Source organism: Micromys minutus, assembly GCF_963924665.1.
Source record: "Micromys minutus genome assembly, chromosome: 9".
In the NCBI taxonomy this organism is placed as follows: domain Eukaryota; kingdom Metazoa; phylum Chordata; class Mammalia; order Rodentia; family Muridae; genus Micromys; species Micromys minutus.
Genome location: NC_137978.1, coordinates 50,108,053 through 50,128,472, shown reverse-complemented (window position 1 = coordinate 50,128,472; position 20,420 = coordinate 50,108,053). Strand labels below are relative to the sequence as shown.

Here is a 20,420-nt window from a genome sequence, read left to right as displayed (position 1 = left end):
ACAGGAGGACTGAAAGCTTATACCCACCAAAGGTCAAAGGTTATCAAACAAATTCCAGGTCAGCCTGGGCAACTTGGTGAGACTGTCTCAAGAAGGAGATGAGACGGCCTGGTGGCTAAAGGGCTGGTGGGTTAGCATAAGCACTTGAGTTTGGTTCTGCAGCCCACGGGCTAGAAGAAGGAAAGATAAATACTGGTTATGACAGCGCAGGTTTATAATCCCACACTGGAGGGTGGGCTGGGGGTCCTGGGGACTCACTGGCCAGGGAATCTCACAGATCAGTGAGCTCTGGGGTCAGTAAGAGACCCCACCTTAAAGAGAATGAGATGGATAGGTACTGAGAAACATGGCTGACACACAGGTACACATGCATTAAGTATATCTATCTGCATGTGCTCCTCATGCATACACCAAACACACACACACACACACACACACACACATATGCATGCTCACACACCAACACACACATGCACACATGCTCACAGATAAATAAGCAAGCAAGCAAATAGATAAATAACTTATTATGCCCAAGTCGCAGGGACCCCAAAGACCACCAAGAAGCCAATTCCAAAGCAAACACACAAGGGTCTTTATTATGAGCTCTCGAGCAAGGTCTCTCACCGTCACCATAGCAGCAGCTCAGTGAGAGCCTAGGGGTGCAGGGTATTTATTGTGGTTACAGCATGCTTGGGGAATTTCCATACGGGTCAGCGAGTTAATATTTTAAAACCTTCAGGGGGGGTGCAAAACCACTTAACAGGATGGTTAGTCTATCTATTTTCTGTAGGATGTCTTAGGTTATTTATATGGACCTTGACCCTGCTGTTGCTAAGGGGCTGGGGCATTGCCATTGGATGTTTGCAACTACTACAAAACACCAACCCTGAACCTGGGGAGGGGAGGAGCACTACCTACAGAGTGGTGGTGGGGGGGAGATAGGAGTTAGCTTGTCTCAGTAGGAGGTCTCCATGGGCCTCCGCAAACAGCAAGAGGAAGCTGCAGTCCCTAGCTTTTGCATATGCTGTCCATGTAGATGCTCCAACTAGAGGAAGGCTTTGCATCCCTCTGAGCCTCTCCCTGAGGCTCGGTGGGGGGTCAGGGAGAAGCTTTGACATTCCTGTGGGTCTGAGGCACTGGGGTCCTTGACATGGTTGTGACCTTGTCACACAATACACATTCGCTCCAAGCTTTCTCTGCTAACCAGGTCCCATAGAACTACTTGCATCCCTTTAGAGGATTTCACCCTCTCATCCCAGTCTTTTTTTCCTTTTTCTTTTCTGTAGTGCTGGGATGGGCCCTGGGCTTCCCACGTGCCGGGCACATCTTCCAACCGTTGAGCTACACCCCTCCCCCAGCCAAGCTTCCAAACTGTGCCTGTGGGAGAAGTTTCATTTGGAATTGGTACCAGTCTACAACATTTGCTTATCTCTTCTCTTCTCTTCTCTTCTCTTCTCTTCTCTTCTCTTCTCTTCTCTTCTCTTCTCTTCTCTTCTCTTCTCTCTCTCTCTCTCTCTCTCTCTCTCTCTCTCTCTCTCTGTGTGTGTGTGTGTGTGAGAGAGAGAGAGGCTTGTAATTTATCATTTATATCAGTAAATTCTCACCCCACAAAACATCCACACAATAAACTCAGAGCCAATAAATATTGACATAAACTGCCTACCTAGATTGTCCTATAATAATCCATTCCTTATAAAATATTCATGGCTACCAGTGGCTATTTAAAGCCACACAGATCTGGGTCGTTCTTCTCTTCCTCCATCTTGGTTTCTTCCCCTTCCTCCTATCTCTAAAAATCTGTCCTGTCTCTAAAATTCTCAGCCCACCTTTCTTTTTCACTGCCCAATCACAAGCCTTGCCTTATCTTGTGCCTGGCCTCACCAGCATATAGACATCAATCTACAAAGTAGCTTGATAGATAGATAGATAGATAGATAGATAGATAGATAGATAGATAGATAGATAGATATAGATAGACAGATAGATAGATAGACTCATGTAGACCAGGCTAGCTTCAAACTTACTATGTAGCTTAAGCCAGCCTGGAACTCCTGACCTTCTATATATATTTATACACACACATTGTTGTTTTACTTGAATGTATGTCTGTGTGAGAGTGTCATATCCCCTGAAACAGGAGTAACAGACAGTTGCCAACTCCCAGGTGTGTGCTGGGAAATTGTGCAGGTCCTCTGAAAGAGCAGCCAGTGCTCTTAGCTGCTGAGTCACCTCTTCAGACCCTTGTGTTACATTTCAAAACAGGGTTTCTCTGTGTAATGTTGTCTGTCCTGGAACCCACTCTGTAGACCAGGCTCACCTTGAACTTGGAGATCTGCCTGCTTGTCTCCTGAATCCTGGGATTAAAGGTGTGTGTCCGAGTTGCTGATGCACTGATTTTTTTTTTTAAGAAGAATATAGGGTACAAAATAGAAGGCGTGTGATGAACTGAGATGAGATTTCTAGCTGAGATTCTTAGCCAGAGACACCATGGAATGCTATGGCTATCACTCAGAGAAGAAACTGTCTTGTCACAGTCACTCGGGGCTGTGTCGTTAATCCAGTCACTATAACTAGGCACTCATTGGAGCAAGAGTACAGCATCTATCCACCCCTACCAGTTAAGAAACCCATCTAACAAGCCACCATACACAAAGTTAAAAAGTGCCTGGGCTGGAGAGATGGCTCAGTGGTTAAAAGCACTGTCTGTTCTTCCAGAGGTCCTGAGTTCAATTCCCAGCAACCACATGGTGGCTCACAACCATCTGGAATGGGATCTGATGCCCCCTTCTGGTGTGTCTGAAGACGGTAATGGTGTACTCCTAAAATAAAGTCCTTTAAAAGGAAAAAAAAAGTTCCATTCAGGGCCAGCAAGATGGGTCCAAGGGTTCAGGCACATGCCTGGTTTGATCCTCAATAGATCATAAATACACACATAAATAACTGTAATGAAATTTAAAGCTTTCCGTTTTAAATGTATGTGTATGCCTGAGTGAGTATGTGCACCCCACTATATGCAGGTGCCCAGGGAGACCAGAAAAGGATTCCCCCAAACGGGAGTTGCAGGCAGTTATGACCTGCTTGGTATGGGTGCTGGGAACTGGACACAGGTCATTAGCAAAAGCAATACTTTTAATCTTGGTTGTCACTGTCACACCTGGAGAGAGAGAACCACAGGTAAAGAATTGCCTCCACCAGGTTGGTCCTTGATTGCTAATTGACTCAGGAGGACTATGGGTTACTCTGGGTGGCAGCATTGCTGGGCATGGGGCCTGAGCTTCGTAAGAAAGGTAGCCAAAGGATGGATATGGTGGCACATTCTTTAATCCCAACACTCAGAGGGCAGAGTTTGGAACCCACCTGATCTACAGATCAAGTTTCAGGACAGTTGGGTCTGTACAGTGAGACTCTGTCTCAAAGGAAAAAAATGAAGATGGCTGACTATGAGCCAGTCACAGTGTTCCTCTAGGGTCTCTGCTTCAGTTCTTGAGCAGATTCTTGCCTAGAATGTCTGCTCTGACTTCCCTTGATGATGGAACTTGTAAACCAAATAAAGCTTTTCCTCTCCAAGTTGTTTTTAATGGGGGGGGGGGTGTTTTTATCACCATGGCAACAGCCTGGGACTGGATTGGTTACTTCAAAAGAAGGGTGTATGCTGTTTTCATTTCATTTATTGGTGTGTGTGTGTATCCATGTGTATGTCTGTGACAAGTGAGGTTAGAGGACAACCTACAGGAGTCAGTTCTCTCCCCCAGCCACACAGGTTCTGGGAATTGAACTCAGGTTGTCAGGGGAACCTGGTCAGAAGTGCCTTAACCTGATGAGCTGGAGGATGTTGTTTTGATTTCTTCATTTTTTGAAGTATTGGAGATTGAACTCAAGACCTTGTGCATCCTTGGCAAGTGTTCTACACCTGTGATGGTTGTATATGCTTGGTCCAGGGAGTGGCACTATTAGATAGTATGGCCTAGTTGGAGGAAGTGTGTCATTGTGGGGGGTGGGCTTTGAGACCCTCTTTCTAGCTGCCTGAGGATGCTTAGTCTGTTTCTGGATTCCTTTGGATGAAGATGTAGAACTCTTAGCTTCTCTTGAACCATGTGTGCCTGGATGCTGCCATGCTTTGATGATAATGGATTGAACCTCTGAACCTGTAAGCCTGCCCCAGTTAAATGTTATTTATAAGACTTGCCTTGGTCATGGTGTCTATTCATAGCAGTAAAACTCTGACTAATACAACCTCTGAGGTACATCTCTAAAGCAGGAGAGGTTGTTACAAAGAAGCACTAGCTTTTCTAGCTCTCTTTTACTTCCCTTTCCACCAAGTGATATGTCTGTCTGTCTGTCTGTCTGTCTGTCTGTCTGTCTCTCTCTCTCTCTCTCTCTCTCTCTCTCTCACATACACACACACACACACACACTCACACATACCACACTCATAATATAGCACGATCCTCTTTGAAGTCCTCACAGAAAAACACTGCTAGCTCCGCATGTTCTTAGACCTATAGCACTGTGACCTAAACAAAGCTCCTTTTCTTTATAAAGTGACTGGGCTCAGGTGTTTTGTTACAGCAGCAACAACAAAACCAAACTCATACACTGGGTCAAGATCACATCAGCAGAGGCTAGCCCATCTCAGTCACATTCAGTGGGGGTAATGGTAGTACAATTAGATACGATGGAAAACGTGGAGTTGTTCCTTCTTGACCTATGCCTCCTCCTGGAGAAGTTCCGCTGCCTGCTGTTCCACCGGCGGCGATTTATTTTATTCCATATGATGCACATTTGGTTTTCCAAGGATTTCAGCTTCATCTCACTAAACAGCAGCCGCTCAAGGATCTTTTTCTGGAGGGCGGAACAAGCATTCATTTTCTCCAACTCTTCCTTGTTCATGATGGTGACAGTGTTGTTAGCATGGACTTCTGGGGCCTGTGCTGGTTCTGCCTCCTCCTAGGATCCCCATTAGAAGAGAAAAGTCAATTCATTATGATAATTCCTTCCAACACAGAACAACTGCCCCAGGCCAGGTACATTTTTAATTTAAAAAAATTATTGAGACAGTGTACTGGCTGGTTTTGTGTCAACTCAACACAAGCTGGAGCTATCACAGAGAAAGGAGCCTCAGTTGAGAAAATGTCTCCATGTGATCCAGCTGTAAGGCATTTTCTCAACTAGTGATCAAGGGGGGAGGACCCAGACCACTGTGGGTGGTGCCATCCCTGGGCTGGTAGACCTGGGTTCTATAAGAAAGCAGGCTGAGCAAGCCAGGGGAAGCAACATCCCTCCATGGCCTCTGCATCAGCTCCTGCTTCCTGACCTTCTTGGGTTCCAGTCCTGACTTCCTTTGGTGATGAACAGCAATATGGAAGTGTAAGCTGGGGCTGGAGAGATGGTTCAGTGGTTAAGAGCACTGACTGCTCTTCCAAAGGTCCTGAGTTCAATTCCCAGCAACCACATGGTGGCTCACAATCATCTATAATGAGATCTGATGCCCTCTTCTGGTGTGTCTGAAGACAACTACAGTATATATATATATATATATATATATATATATATATATATATATATATATGTGTGTGTGTGTGTGTGTGTGTGTGTGTGTGTGTATGTATATGTATACACACACACACACACATATATATATATATATAATTTTAAAAAAATAAAAAAGTAAGTATAAGCTGAATAAACCCTTTCCTCACTGACTTGCTTCTTGGTCATGATGTTTTGTGCAGGAATAGAAACTCTGACTAAGACAGGGACTCACTATGTAGCTAAGATGGCCTTACATTCCTGATCCTCCTGCCTCTACTTCTCCAGTGCTGGAATTACACATGTGTACTACATCTAGTTTACCCAGTGTTGGGAATCAGATTCCCAGGGCTTGTGCATGCTAGGCTCTACCAGCTGAGCTACAGTCCCAGCTCTCCTGGCCATTTTTTTTTTTTTTTCAATCAATTCTCAGGTCCTCTGGCAAGGTGAGAGCATTTTTGGCATAATTCATGGTTGGAAGAATTGGGATCCGGTGAGGGACAGTCACTCTCTCACCACCCCTTAGCTGATACCCCATCCCCCAAACTTCTAAGACCCACTGTTGTCTTTGTTTCATAGGAGTAATCTGTTGTCTGTAGCAGGCATACAGCCCTGTCGGTTGACAAGATGATTTAGTGGGTAAAGGTTTTTGCCACCAAATCAGACATGAGTCTCATCCCCAGGACCCACATGGTGGAAGGAGAGAACCGATAATTGCATCCACTTAACATCCGCTGTGGTACAAAGTACCCTCACACGTTTCAAAAATAAATTAACTGAAGGTCTTTGGCACATTGTGTGTGTGTGTGTGTGTGTGTGTGTGTGTGTGTATTCTCCAAAATCTTCATTTTTTCTCAATATTCTCTCTGAGCATTGTGTCAGGATTAGTAAAACCTCAAACTGCTGCACATAAGTGCTCTCTAGACAGACTCAGAATTTGATCCTCACAATTCCTCATGTGCGCCCCCTCCATTTATCGTAACTTTCTTCCCTTTGAATTCAGCTACAACCCACTGGTCTTTCAAAACTACACACTTTCATATCTATCTATCTATCTATCATCTATCTATCTATCTATCTATCATCTATCTATCATCTGTCTATCTATCTATCATCTATCTATATATCTATCTATCATCTGTCTGTCTATCTATCATCTGTCTGTCTACATCTGTCTGTCTATCTATCATCTATCTAATATATGTCTGTTTAAGTCAGTTCTAACTTATGTCATTAGCCTTGGTGGCAAGTGCCTTTACCCACTGAGCCATCTCACCAGCCCAAACTGGTTGTCTTAATAAATCATTTCAGGCTGGGATCTAGCTCAGTTGATGGACCATTTTCTTGGCATGTGTTTGCATATGCTTGGTCCAGGGAGTGTGTGTCACTACCCTCCTCCTAGCTGCCTGAGGATGCCCAGTCTGTTCCTGACTTCCTTCAGATGAAGACGTAGAATTCAGCTCCTCCTGCGCCATGTCTGCCTGGACACTGCCATGCTCTTCCTTGATGGTAATGGACTGAACCTCTGAACCTGTAAGCCAGCCCCAATTAAACGTTGTCCTTTATAAAACTTGCGTTGGTCATGGTGTCTGTTCACAACAGTAAGACCCTGACTAAGAGAGTATGAAAGAAGTCCTGGGTTTGAACTCCAGCAGTGTATAAACTTAGTTGTAGACACACACCTGCAATCCCAGAACTCAGGAAATGGAAGCATGCTTGAGTACACAGTGATTTGGAGGCCAGCTTGGACTATATGAGACCTTCTCTCAGTAAACCAAGTAAGTTATGGGGGAAAAAAGTGGTAAGTGCCATACCAAATTCCCGTGTTTCTCATATCAAGTTAGCAAAGTTTAAAGGGGGGGGGGCTGGGGATGCAGCTTAGTGGTAGAGAGGGAGGGAGATGAGAAGGAGGGGAGAGAGGGGAAGGGTAGGGGAGAGGGAGGAAGGAAATTTTAGGAATGTAATTGAAGTTTCTGTGAACATCTCTCCTCCCTGAGGGGCTCTCTTCCCCCAAATATCATTCTGGCATAATTCTGACTTAGGCATTTAGTGTGTTGATGATTTTTTTCTTCTTTGCAAATGTATGTGTGTATAGTATGTGTGTGTGTGTTTTCCTGCTAGAATGTGTGTGTATTCAGGTGCAGAAAGGCTCCAGGCTAGGGTTCTCCCTGAACCCAGAGCTCTCCACTTTGACTAGCCTGGCTAGCCAGCTATCCTTCCGACGCTGTCTCTACCTCCTACAGGTGAACCACTAGGCCAACCCTGCTCGTAATGGGGGACTAGATATCCAATTTCAGCCCCCACATTTGCCCAGCAAGTGCTTTGCCTACTGGGGCATATCCCTAGCTTTTAGATGCCTTTTTGAATTTTTTTTAAAAAAGTATTTCTATTTTGAGATTTAGACTTATTTACTTTATGGTTCTGAGCGTTCTTCCCTGTATGTATGTGTGCCTGTGTATGCAGTGCCAAGGGAGAATAGGAGAGAGCATTGGATCCCCTGGAACTGGAATGACAGATGGCTGAGCTACCATATGGGTGTCTGTGGAAATCAGAAGAGGGCATTAGACCCTTGCAACCAGAGTTACAAGCAACTGTGAGCTACTATGTGGGTGCTGGGAATTGAACTCAGGTCCTCTGCAAGAGCAAGTGCTCTTAATTACTGAGCTATCCCTCCAGTCCCAAATTAACTTTATTTTGTGTGTATCGGTGGTTTTGCCTGCATGTATGTCTGTGCAGTATGTGGATGCTGGGCAGGCAGAGGCTGGAAGAGGTCATTCAATTTCCTTACAGACAGTTGTGATCCACTGTGTGGGTGCTGGGAACCGAATCTAGATCTTCTGCAAGAACAACCAATGCTCTTAAAGGTGGACCATCTCTCCAATTTTTTTGATTTGCTTGTTTTAAATAGGAAGCAATTTTGCTCTCTCCAGGTAACATCTGGCAACATCTGGAAGTATTCTAGGTTGTGGCAAATGGGGTAGAAAATGATACTAGCATTTTCTATGTAGAAGTCAGAGAAGCTGCTTATCAATGCCCCTTCCCCTCTTATACACACACACACACACACACACACACACACACACACACACACACAAAATCATGGACACATACACTTATGCACACATGGCCAAGAACCATCCCATCCAGAGATGTCCTTATTTTCCAGTACTTCCTAAGATATCTGCTGTAGTGAAGATCCTGAAGTCTCCCAAAAGCACATAAATTAAATTAAAGACTCAATTCCTGATGCATTTCAGAAGTGGTAGAGATGGGATTTTGCTGGCATGCCTTCAAAAGGGGTCACAGAACCTTGTTTTGGTTTGTTTTCCACAGCTCCTTTTCACTTCCTGGCCATATGTGCTCAGTTTGGCCCTCTCTACGCAACAACCCACTTGCCAGACTGTTAGACACCATAGGTCTATGAAGTAGAAATTTCTACTTCAGGTCCACCCAGTCAAGAGTCAGAACATCTGAGACCATGATCCAAAAAACAAACAACAAAAACAAAACTAAACAAAAAACTAAAAAAAAAAAAATCAAGTACTGACAAAATATATTCATATAGTTTTATGCAAAATGCTTTAAAAATCTGTACACTTATCTGTTTTTTTTAAATAAAGTTGTTTAAATAAAAAAACCCTTTTATCCATACATACACACACACACATGTTCACACACACATATACATACACATATATAGAGGTTATAGTAAGAGAAACTGGCTGACACAATCTCTCCATTTCTGATGTCTACATTATTCTATTTCATATGTGTGTGTGTGTCCATGTATATCAACGTAAAGTTCTTTTCATTTGAAATAGTTGATAATGTTGCCAAAACAGGATGGAACATGGTGTGGGTGAATCTAGTATAGTTCCTATTTCACACCTTAGTCAGCAGAAGTGTTACTGAAGGGATTTTTCTACCACCACCCAAGAGAAGATCACAGAGAAAGGACTTAGTTCAGAGTCTTAAAATTCTTCCACCTGACCTTTTGTCCTAAGGCCCCATTAACCTTCTCTGTGCCACCTTGTAACTGCAGCCTTGAGAGTCCCATAACCCTTAGAGCTCAGCTTGCTCACCTGGAGTGGGTAGAGAGGCCAGTTGTGTTCCTGTTTGACCAGCCAGTTGCTGAGCAACAGAAGAAAGAGGAGGAACGCAAACAAGATGGGCTTAAAGCTTATCAACCAAGCCAAGATCGCTCCTATGGTGCCAGAAGAAGCTAGGAATCCATGGAAACTCCTCAGAAGAAAGATTAGTTCCCCCAACATTATGGCACAGAGGGGGCCAGGCCCCAGGCCCCTGCCTCAGTCCCCTCCATAACAGGAGGTACTGCTACTCACTCCTCAGATTCATAGCCAGCTCCCCACCCCCACCCTGCTATCGCATAACAATAACTTCTCCTATGTCTTAAGGGCCCACTGTGTGTCAGGCTTTCTGGCAGGCAGCTTTTCAAGCATCATCTCCTGACATCTTCAAGGCAGCCAAATGATGCAGGTCCTCAGCAGTCAATGTTGTATGCCACTGGCTCTCATAATGGGGGAGAGAGCAAAGAAAACTGTAACATGGAGAGATAAGGCAGATCACTGTGTCCTTTCATAGTCACACCAGGCTGCTGTCAGTAAGTCTGCAGAGGCTGCATACTTGATTTACTTTGAAAACTATACTCATTTAGTCAGGTGGTGGTGTATATCGGTAAATATTAAATTAAAAATAAATAAATAAAGGAAACATGGACCCTCGCTATCACCGGCATTGTAGGGCCACATGGCATCTGCAGGGCATTTTCATCTCAAACAGCAAAAAATGTCCCCACCCAACTTCCTAAGCTTACGATTTCCATTCCCAGTTTGTCACTGGCTTCTCTGTGGTCCCAGGGGCTGCTGCCCTCCTGTAACTCTCTGTTGCTGGCAGCAGCAGCCCTCTTGGTTCTCTGCTCTGGCGGTCTCTCTGCTGTGAACTCTGCTCACATTCCCAGCAACCACCCTCTGTGGTTATTGTCACAATTCCCACTAGCCTGACAAAAATCAAAACTCTAAAACCTTATAATTTATCAATCAGATTTATATCAGTAAATTCTCACCTCACAAAATGTCCACACAATAAACTCAGAGCCAATTGATATTGATACAAACTGCCCACCTAGATGAGACAAATTGTCCTATAATAATCCATCTCTTATAAGATATTCATAGCTACCTGTGGCTATTTAAAGCCACACAGAGGTAGATCATTCTCTTCTGTCTTCATCTTGGCTCTTCTCTCCTCTCTGCCTTTCCAAAGCTCTGTCCCTGCCTATCTTTTTCACTGCCCAATCACAGGCCTTGCCTTATCTTGTGCCTGCTCACACTTGCATATCAACCACAATTCACCCTTTCTATCTAATTTTAATAGAAGAACTTTTCTCACAAATGTAAGCTGAGCATAGCTATTGCTAAATAGAGTTTACTGTTAGGGTGTTTTCAAGATAATTTATTCAGAGTAGTTAATGGACAACAGTCCAGATTACTTTACATAGATGGGTGGCTTTCCAAACCTCAGAAATCTACAAAATGTGATATTTAATGTTACTTATTATTTGTTGAGACATATCTGCTCTTGACAGATCCCCTTTTGTGGATTCAAAGAAGAAATTGAGCATCTCGGGCTGGAGGAGTGGCTCAGCGGTTAAAAGCACTGACTGTTCTTCCAGAGGTCCTGAGTTCAAATCCCAGCAACCACGTGGTGGCTCACAACCATCTGTAATAAGATCTGATGCCCTCTTCTGGTGTGTCTGAAGACAACTACAGTGTACTTATAAACAATAAATAAATCTTTTTTAAAAAAGAAAAGTAATTAAAAAAAAAGAAAAGAAATTGAGCATCTCTACCTCCAGGTGAGGTAATACATTGTAGCTGGGTAGCCACTGGGCAAAAATTGCCTATTTCTCCTATAGACCTGCACTGTTCTTGAGACAACACAATTTACAGGTTGGGACAACTTAGTTCTGCTGAGATAGAATAAGCTAGTTCTTTTTTTTTTAAGATTATTTCTTATATTTCTTATATTTATTTATTTTTAAACTTTATTTTAAAAAATAAAAATAAAAGAAAAAATTAAACATTTTTGCATAAATGTATACAAATACAATTGTGTTATTTATTATATTTAAGTACACTGTAACTGTTTTTCAGAGGCACCAGAAGAGGGCATTAGATCTTATTACAGATGGTTGTGAGCCGCCATGTGGTCGCTGGGATTTGAACTCAGGACCTCTGGAAGAGTGGTCAATGATCCTAACTACTGAGCCATTTATCCAGCCCAATAAGCTGGTTTTTAATAAATAATTCCTGGTTCACTAAGGTCTGTCAGATTCCTGGGCTAGAAGGCTGAAGACTGATGCTCCAATGTGTTGCTAACAGAGGACTATAGAGGTAGGCAGTTGTCTCTACAACCTGTCTCAGTTCTGGAAGCCATGTTAGGCTTCCTATATTTGCAGGTAGTATTGAGCATTCTCAGATTTCTGATGGGGTTGAAGACTAATTATAGTCCATTGCCTACCCAGGCTGTATAACTTTGAGAGAACATAATTTAATTAGATAATTATCAGATAGTATACAAGCTAGCCAAGACATAACGTATAGATTTTAAGTCTTTCTTGAGTTGGACTAGATAAAAAAAAATGTTCTATTTAATTGACAGAAACGATGGACTGGGTGTTAGCTGTATTACATACAAAATGTAATAGCTGTGCTCAGCTTACATTTGTGAGAAAAGTTCTATTAAAGTTAGATAGAAAGGGTGAATTGTGGTTGATATGCAGGTGTGAGCAGGCACAAGATAAGGCAAGGCCTGTGATTGGGCAGTGAAAAAGATAGGCAGAGACAGAGCTTTGGAAAGGCAGAGAGGAGAGAAGAAAAAGGCAAGATGAAGACAGAAGAGAATGATCTACCCCTGTGTGGCTTTAAATAGCCACAGGTAGTTATGAATATCTTATAAGAGATGGATTATTATAGGACAATTTGTCTCATTTAGGTGGGCAGTTTGTATCAATATCAATTGGTTCTGAGTTTATTGTGTGGACATTTTGTGGGGGTGAGAATTTACTAATATAAATTTGATTGCTGAATTACAGGCCTCAAGAGTTTTGATTTTATGGGGTTGCTGAGAGTGAAGTCAGAGTTCACAGCAGAGAGCCATCTGGGAGAGGGCAGCCGCTGCTGGGACCCAGAGAGTAGCTGGCAGCAGACAGGATGAAAATTAGGAACTTAACAAGTCGGGTGGAGATGTTTTGAGAGCTCTAAGCCAGAGAGTCTGCCGAATCCAGATAACTGAGATGAAAACACCCCACAGACAGGACTGGGGAGATGGCTCAGTGGTTAAGAGCACTGACTGACTCCTCTTCCGGAGGTCCTGAGTTCAATTACTAGCAACCACTAGTGGCTCACAACCCTTTGTAATGAGATCTGGTGCCCTCTTCTGGTGTATCTGAAGACAGCGACAGTGTATCCACAAATAGAAAGAAATAAAATAAGAAAATACCCTGCAGACATCCCGTGGCTTTACAGTACCAGAAATAGCAGGGTTAATGTTCCATTTTTCTAATATTTACCAATACAGCTTATGCCTTTAAACCCAGCACTCGGGGCAGAGGCAGGTGAATCTCTGAGTTTGAGGCCAGCCTGGTCTACAGAGGCTGAATACAGGAATCAGGGCTATACAAAGAAACCCTGTCTCAAAAAACAAATAAAACAACAACAAAAAATCCAAAATATACTTTCTTATTTATCATTTGTGTATGTATGAATACATGAGAACATTCTACCATAAAGGTCTTAGGAGTCCAACCCAGGTTACCAGGCTTGTCAGCAAGTCCCTTTGCCCACTGAGTGGGACTTTCTGCTTATTTCTGTACTTTAGTCATATGTATATATATGGGAAGACCAGAGAACAACTTGGTCTATCATTCCTCAAAAGCCATCCACCTAATTTTGGTTTTTGTTTGTTTGTTTGTTTGTTTGTTTGTTTTGAGACAGAGTCTCTCACTGGGACTTGGGGCTCACCAATTTGGTTTGAATGTCTGATCAACAAACCCCCAGGTTTCTCCTGTCTCCACCTCCCCAGTGCTGGGATCACAAGACAGGATTTGTCTGTGTAGTCTTAGCTATTCTGGAACACGCTGTAGACCAGGCTGGCCTCAAATTCAGATGTCCATCTGTAAAAGCATTTTCTTAATTGAGGTCCCTTCCTTTCAGGCGACTTTAGCGAATGTCAAATTGACATTAAAGTATCCAGAATACTTAGTAAGCTAATATCTAACTCTACAAAGTAAGATCTGTTAGCCAACATTAAGAAGTCTATCAAGAGCTGGGGAGATGGTTCTGTTTGTAAAGTACTCACCATGCAAGCACAAGGACATGAGTTTGTAAAAAGCTGGGTATGGTGGGGTGCTCCCACCACAAGCCCTCCAAACATCCTATACATCTCAACATCTCATGAATAAAACACCCACATTCTACAACATGAGAAAGAACTGACCTAAGGTGAAGAAGCGTTATGTGCCCGGAGAAGCGGGGCATGGAGGAGGCGTGGTGGGGAGCATGAATGTAGACGGTCTGCAGCCCCAAGAAAGAAAACAAGGCTTGGCGTTAAGAGCATGTCCACATCTCTTGCTCTTCCCTTCTTGTTCCCACTCTCTCCCCATTCCCTTTCCCCCTCTATCTCTCCCGTGCTCAAGGCCGGGGTCTCTCTCTCTCTCTCTCTCTCTCTCTCTCCTTCCCTCCCTCCCTCCCTTCCTCCCCCATCTCCCTCTCTCTGCCTCTCTCTGCATCAATTACCCGCTCAACTCCTCTATATCCCGAATAAACTCTGTTCTATACTTAAAAAAAAAAAAAAAAAAAGAGCATGCTCACTTTGACTCAAACCAGAATTTTCTCATTTCTCTCTATTACCGTGGAAATTCGAGCACGCTTTATTTTCCCACAGTCCAAGCAGGGCCATTATGAAATTAGTTTCCCTAACTCAGCTCTGGGGATAACTCGGGGCCATAGACATTCTGAGCAAGTGTTCTAAAGGTTGAGTTACATAGTACTGGATAATTAACTAACTGATCATTAAGTTGTACTTCAGAGTGTTCCTCTGTCTCAGTTAGGTGGTAAGCTCTCTGAGAGCTGGAACACCATAATTCAACCCTTGTCCTGCAGTGAGGATTAATGGTATTAGTTGAAGTGAATTAGTGTATGCAGGAGCGAATCTAGAGAGTCCTTGTTGGAAATGATCCTGGGAGGCGCAGTCGGGCTCAGAATTCCCAGACAAGCGGATGTGCTGGGGCGGACTCCCAATCGTAGGGGGCGCTAGAGGTCAGCCTGGCGCTCGGAGCTGTGGCTCCGCTCTAGCCTCCGGGACGCCGCTCTATGGTCTGGAGCCGGGGACAAGCTGCTCCTTTTTGTCCCGACGCGGCGGGAGCGCGCAGGGCGCGTGCGCACGCGGAGGTGTTGGGCTTCTCGCGGACCGTGTGAGGTGCGGAGCGGAGAGGCGAAAGGCGGCGGCAGCGGTAGCGGCAGCGGCGGCGGACCCACGGATCGGCAGACCGAGCGGCCCCTGCGGCCCGCGGCGGCCAGGCGGCCCGAGATGTTGTCTGGGAAGAAGGCGGCGGCGGCGGCGGCGGCGGCTGCGGCGGCGGCGGCGGCTGGGACGGAGGCCGGGCCCGGGGGGGCGGGCGGCGCCGAGAACGGCTCTGAGGTGGCCGCGCCGCCCGCGGGCCTGGCGGGCCCCACTGACATCGCTACGGGGGCGGCGGGCGAGCGCACTCCCCGAAAGAAGGAGCCTCCACGGGCCTCGCCGCCCGGGGGCTTGGCCGAGCCGCCTGGGTCTGCTGGGCCTCAGGCGGGACCCACAGCCGGGCCCGGCTCCGCTACGCCCATGGAGACCGGAATAGCCGAGACCCCCGAGGGCCGACGGACCAGCCGGCGCAAGCGGGCGAAGGTGAGAGGCCGGAGCCCAGGCGCTGGTCCCGGGGATCGGGATGGGAGTGGGGGCGGGGTAGGGGAGGCCCGGCCTTTGTGCAGGGACCCAGGGTATCGGTCACAGGAGGGTGTGACCGTGATCTTCCGACTGGGAAAGATGGCTTCCCGACGCGTTTGTCTACCTGTGTGGCTGGTGTGTGCAGACGTCGAGTGGCTTCTGGGTTGGGTGTCCGGGGGAGATGGATGTGATGATCTAGAGACAAGTCGCATGAAAAGGAAGAGACGTATCTTTTGGTTTTTTTTTTTTTTTTAAAGGTCTTGCTGTACGCCAGGTATACGTAGACTCTTCCTTTCTTTTCCTTTTTTTTTTTTTTTTTTTTTTTTTTTTTTAACATTTGTCGTGTGTGTGCGAATTGAAGTCATAGGACAGCTCGCCCGAGTCGGTCCTGTCTTTCCTTCATGCTAAGGACTCGAACTGATGTTGTCGGGCCTGACGGCCCGCGCTGTCTTCGGCCCCGGGTAGACTTTAACAAATGTGGAAGCGGATGGAGAATACCAGTTAGTCACGGTGCGAATGTAACGATAAAGATTTGGCATCAAATCCAACACTATACACAGATAACCTCTGTCTCACACCTCAGTGTACCAGATGGTGCATTTGGCACTGGGCCAGTTCTTTTCCGTTTTCCCAAACACCACTGGACTGGTATTGTTAGCTTCCCTTTAAGAATGAATAAAATGAGGTTTACAGTTTTAAAGTTAGTTGTTTTGACAAGGTATCATTCATTACTGAAACAAAACATTTTAAAATGGGACAAAAACAAAACAATGGGACAGCAACATAGCCAAGCACTAGTGTGACTTTACTGCACAGCATTGGTTTTTCCCAGAGATTCTAATCTGATTGGGAAATTGGAAATACATATGGGTATGTAATGAATATAAGAAGTAGTTTAAGGGTGTGACTGGATGGCACAGGTCTTGCCAACAGGATTGAGAACAAGCGGAGTGTTAAGTTGTGACTTAGGTAACTCCTTAAACATTGTTCTCTCCTGCTGTGTTGGAGAGTTGAACCTTTTATGTGCTAGGCAGGTTCTCTGCCACTGTACTGTATCCCCAGTCCTTTTTTTTATTTTGAAACTGAGTTGCCCAAATTGGCCCAGACTTTATCTTGTGGCTTAGACAGGCCACAAATTGAAGAAAAAAAGACACAAAAAATTGAGTCTTCTTTTAAACTTCTGAGGAAAGACATGCATGTGGGAAGACAAAAGACACACAGTGACACCCTACCCCCAAGATAATTTGAATACATTTTGATCTGTCTGCGTTATTATTTTTCTTTTAAGATTTATTTATTCTATGTATGAGTACAATGTTGCTGTCTTCCTGCGCACCAGAAGAGGGCGTTGGATCCCCTTTCAGTTGGTTGTGGGCCACCATGAGGTTGCAGGGAATTGAACTCCAGGCCTCTGGAAGAGTAGTCAGTGCTCTTAACCTCTCTCGAGTCTTTTTTTTTTTTTTTTTTTTTTTTTTCTTTTAAGGCATTAGAAAAGCACAGAGGTTAACATGAATGAAAGAAGGCAGAGTCCAGTAGGATTCCATCAAGTCATGGCCAGAAACAGATAATTTAAAACAGATTTGACGTCTGGACATGAGTTCAATTCCCAGCAACCACAAAGTTTCACAGACCCATCTATAATGAGATCTGGTGACCTCCTCTGGCATGCAAGCATTCATACAGGCAGAACACTGTATACACAATAAATGAGTGAATAAATAAAAATTTAAAACAAAACAGATTTGACATAATATGCAGTGTTGCTTTTAAATTATGTATTCATAAGATTAAAAACAGCACCACAGTCAGTTTAGAATATTTCATTGTTGTCCAGAGACACATGTATCCTAGTTTTCTTTTCTCATCTTCCTACCTTTATCCCCTGGCAATCCCTGGTCTACTGTCTAACTATATGGAATTATCTATTCTGAACATTCTGTATGCATTCTCAGTATATGTGGCCCTTTGATTTTGCCTTTAGTATGGAGTTGTTATCATTTATTCATTTGATGGACTTTTTTTTGGTGGAATGTCACTTTTTTGCTGTTATGTATACGTATATGTTATGTAGCTATGAACAGTAATGTACAGCATGCAAGCATGTTTTCAAGCCTCTTGCAATACTTTAAAGGAATTTTAATCCAGCGACATGGCTGCTCTGGCAAGGGATCACATCCAAAGACCTAGGTCTGTGTGATCTAGCTGGAAAGACATACCTTTAATCCCTCTGGCTGAAATACAACAGTGGCTTAGTATACACCTTGAATCCCAAAAAACATAGGTGAAGTCAGTTTGTAGCAGGAAGCAGCCATATTTGAAAATGACATCTAATTGAGGGGCAGACAAAGTGATGAATTAGAAAGACTGAACAGAATGAGTTGGATTGGATACGCCCAACTCTCACCAGAACAGCACAGAAGAGAGTGGCAACTGAAGAGCAGGAGAGAGAGAGGTGTTGCCAGTGAAGACAGACAAACCAGAGCATAAGAAGGAGCCAGAAGATTAGAACAGATTGCCAGAGTTAGTTTGAGGCTAAGCAGAGCAAGTTAGTGAGAAGTCGAGAAGCCAGTTTGAATCAGCCAGCTTGGAGAGGAGTTTGGACCAGAACAACTGGGTTGAATCAGCCATCCAGAGTTCAGCATGAGGGTGAGACACAGTTACATCTGAAGAAATACAGTTTACATAATACCTGGATTGTAATCAGTGAGTCACATGTGAATTCTGCTTTTCTTTTGTGAGGAATTGCTACCTAATGTTTTTCTAAAGTAGCAGCTACAATTATACCTTTACATTAGCAGTGTGTGTGGGTTCTATTTCTCCATATCTTTGTCTGTACTGAGCATTGTCTGTCTTTTTATAGCTGTCTTTGTAAAGGTGAAATGCTATTTCATTGTAGTTTGATTTTCATTTTCTTGATGGCTAATGATGTTGAACGTGGTTTTTGTTTTTCTTATATTTGTATGTAAGATAGCTATTTTAAAAGTTTGTAGTTTTTTTGTTTTTTTGTTTTTGTTTTTGTTTTTAAGGACAACCCAAGCTGGTCTTAAACTCACTATGTACTTGAGGATGACCTTAAGTTTCTCATCACTGACATCCACCTTTTGTTTTTTTTGACATAGGGTTTGGGTTTCTCTGTGGAACAGCCCTGGCTGTCGTAGAACTCGGATTTGTAGACTAGGCTAGTCTCAAACTCAACAGAGATCCATCTGCTTTTGCCTGAGTGCTGGGACTAAAGGTCACGTTCAGCTTTGCATCCACTTCTTAATTGCAGCACTGGGATTACTGGTGTGTGTCATTTATACCCATTCTTATCCAGCTCTAGGGATCAAATCCAGGGCATCCTATGGTGGGCAGGCACTGTACTAGCTGAGCTGTATCCTCAGCCCTACCTAGTCACATTCTTGACTCCTTTTTTTAAAAATTGGTTTAAAAGATTGTTCTAAAGTAAGATTTTTTATTCTAGTTTCAAAACCTTTAAACTTTAATCAGGTCCAGTGTATATATTTGGCTTATTCTGTTACTCCCAGGATTGCATGTAAGGAATATTTTTCTGGTCCCATCTATGTGTTTTTCTATCATGCCACTAACACTGTTCTAGTTACTGTGTTTTTATATAAGATTTGAAACCCAGATGTGTGAACTCTGTTGATTTTTTTTTTTAATAGGAATTATATAGCTACTTTAAAAAAACCCACAAATGGAATGTTTTGGTGAGTGGTTTGTTAGGGTGCCTATGTATACATATGTGCGTGCCAGTACATGTATATATATGTATATGTTTGCATAAAGGCAGAGGTTAACATCAGTTGTCTTCCTCAATTGTTTCTCTAAATTATTTTTTAATCCAGAGTCTTTCTTTGAGCCTGGAGCTCACTGATGACAGCAAGCCTCAGGAGTAATTCAGTTTGAGTTTTATTGACTTCTGAAGCTCAGCACAGGGAATTTTATTGGAACTATATTGAATCTGTTGGTTGGGAGAATTCTATAAGATTGGTGCCTTTGTAATTCTCTTGGTTTAATTCCTGTTTTTCCATCTTGATTTGCCCTTTTGTTGTTTGCTGGGTGTATGTCTGTTTGCATGCATGTGGAAGCCAGGGTTGATAGAGTGTCTTCCTTAATCACTTTGTACTTTATTTTCTGAACCCCAAACTTTTTGTATTTTTGATTTTGCATGTCTTGTCTAGTCAGCTTACTTCAAGGGTCTTCTATATCTCTTGAGCACTGGGATTACGTGGGCCTTCATTCTTGGCCACCTTTTATGTGGGCACTGGGGATTCTGGTGTTCATTCCCATCTCTATTGTTTGTCCTTTTATCTCCCAGGAGCTATTTCCCAACTCTGTGATCAGCTCTTAACCTTTCCGAAGAAACAAGAGATGTGTTTATTTTGGGGACAATTAGAAGCAAGGATGTAGAGCTAGAGAGAGGGCTCAGTGGTTAATAGAACTGGCTGTTCTCCCAGAGGACTAGTACCCAAATGGTGGCTCACCTGTCTAACTCCAGTTCAGAGCACCAACTCCATGCTCTCTTCCGTTCTATGTGAACAATGCATGCATATGGTTCACAAAAGTACTTGGACGAAAAATAAATGAAAACAAAGATGCAGCAGCAGGAGAGAGGTAGTAAGTTTCACCCTCATAGCCAGACTTGGAGCTAATGTGGACTGTAACTTCAGTGGAATGGTGTGCATGCACTTAAGGAGTAAAAGGCAGGCTGATGGATGTGAATCCCATAGGCCAGCATTGTGTGTGCATGGGGATGGGAGGATTAGACACAGGAAGCTATTAGAAGCTGATTGGGTTGCTAGCTTACTTTGGTTCAGTAAGAGACCATTTCTCAAGGGAATAAAGCAGAGAGTAATAGAACAGGATGCCATACCCAGTTTTCTCCT

At 43.8% G+C, this 20,420-nt stretch overlaps 2 protein-coding genes across 3 annotated transcripts in view; one reads left to right on the top strand and one right to left on the bottom strand.

Moving 5' to 3' along the window:
* Window positions 1-4,632: 4,632 nt before the first annotated feature.
* TEX46 (testis expressed 46) lies at window positions 4,633-9,800 on the bottom strand (the record flags this gene model as incomplete). Its single annotated transcript, XM_080921491.1, has 2 exons — window positions 4,633-4,947; window positions 9,612-9,800. The coding sequence occupies 2 exons, from the start codon at window positions 9,798-9,800 to the stop codon at window positions 4,633-4,635; spliced, it is 504 nt and encodes a 167-aa protein (XP_080777617.1).
* Window positions 9,801-15,007: 5,207 nt separating this feature from the next.
* KDM1A (lysine demethylase 1A) overlaps window positions 15,008-20,420 on the top strand; it is a 50,039-nt gene continuing 44,626 nt past the window's right edge. For both annotated transcript variants that reach the window (XM_080921934.1, XM_080921933.1), the window contains exon 1: window positions 15,008-15,492. In XM_080921934.1, the coding sequence (XP_080778060.1) occupies window positions 15,139-15,492 (354 nt within the window). In that variant the 5' untranslated portion in view covers window positions 15,008-15,138. The remainder of the gene's footprint in view (window positions 15,493-20,420) is intronic.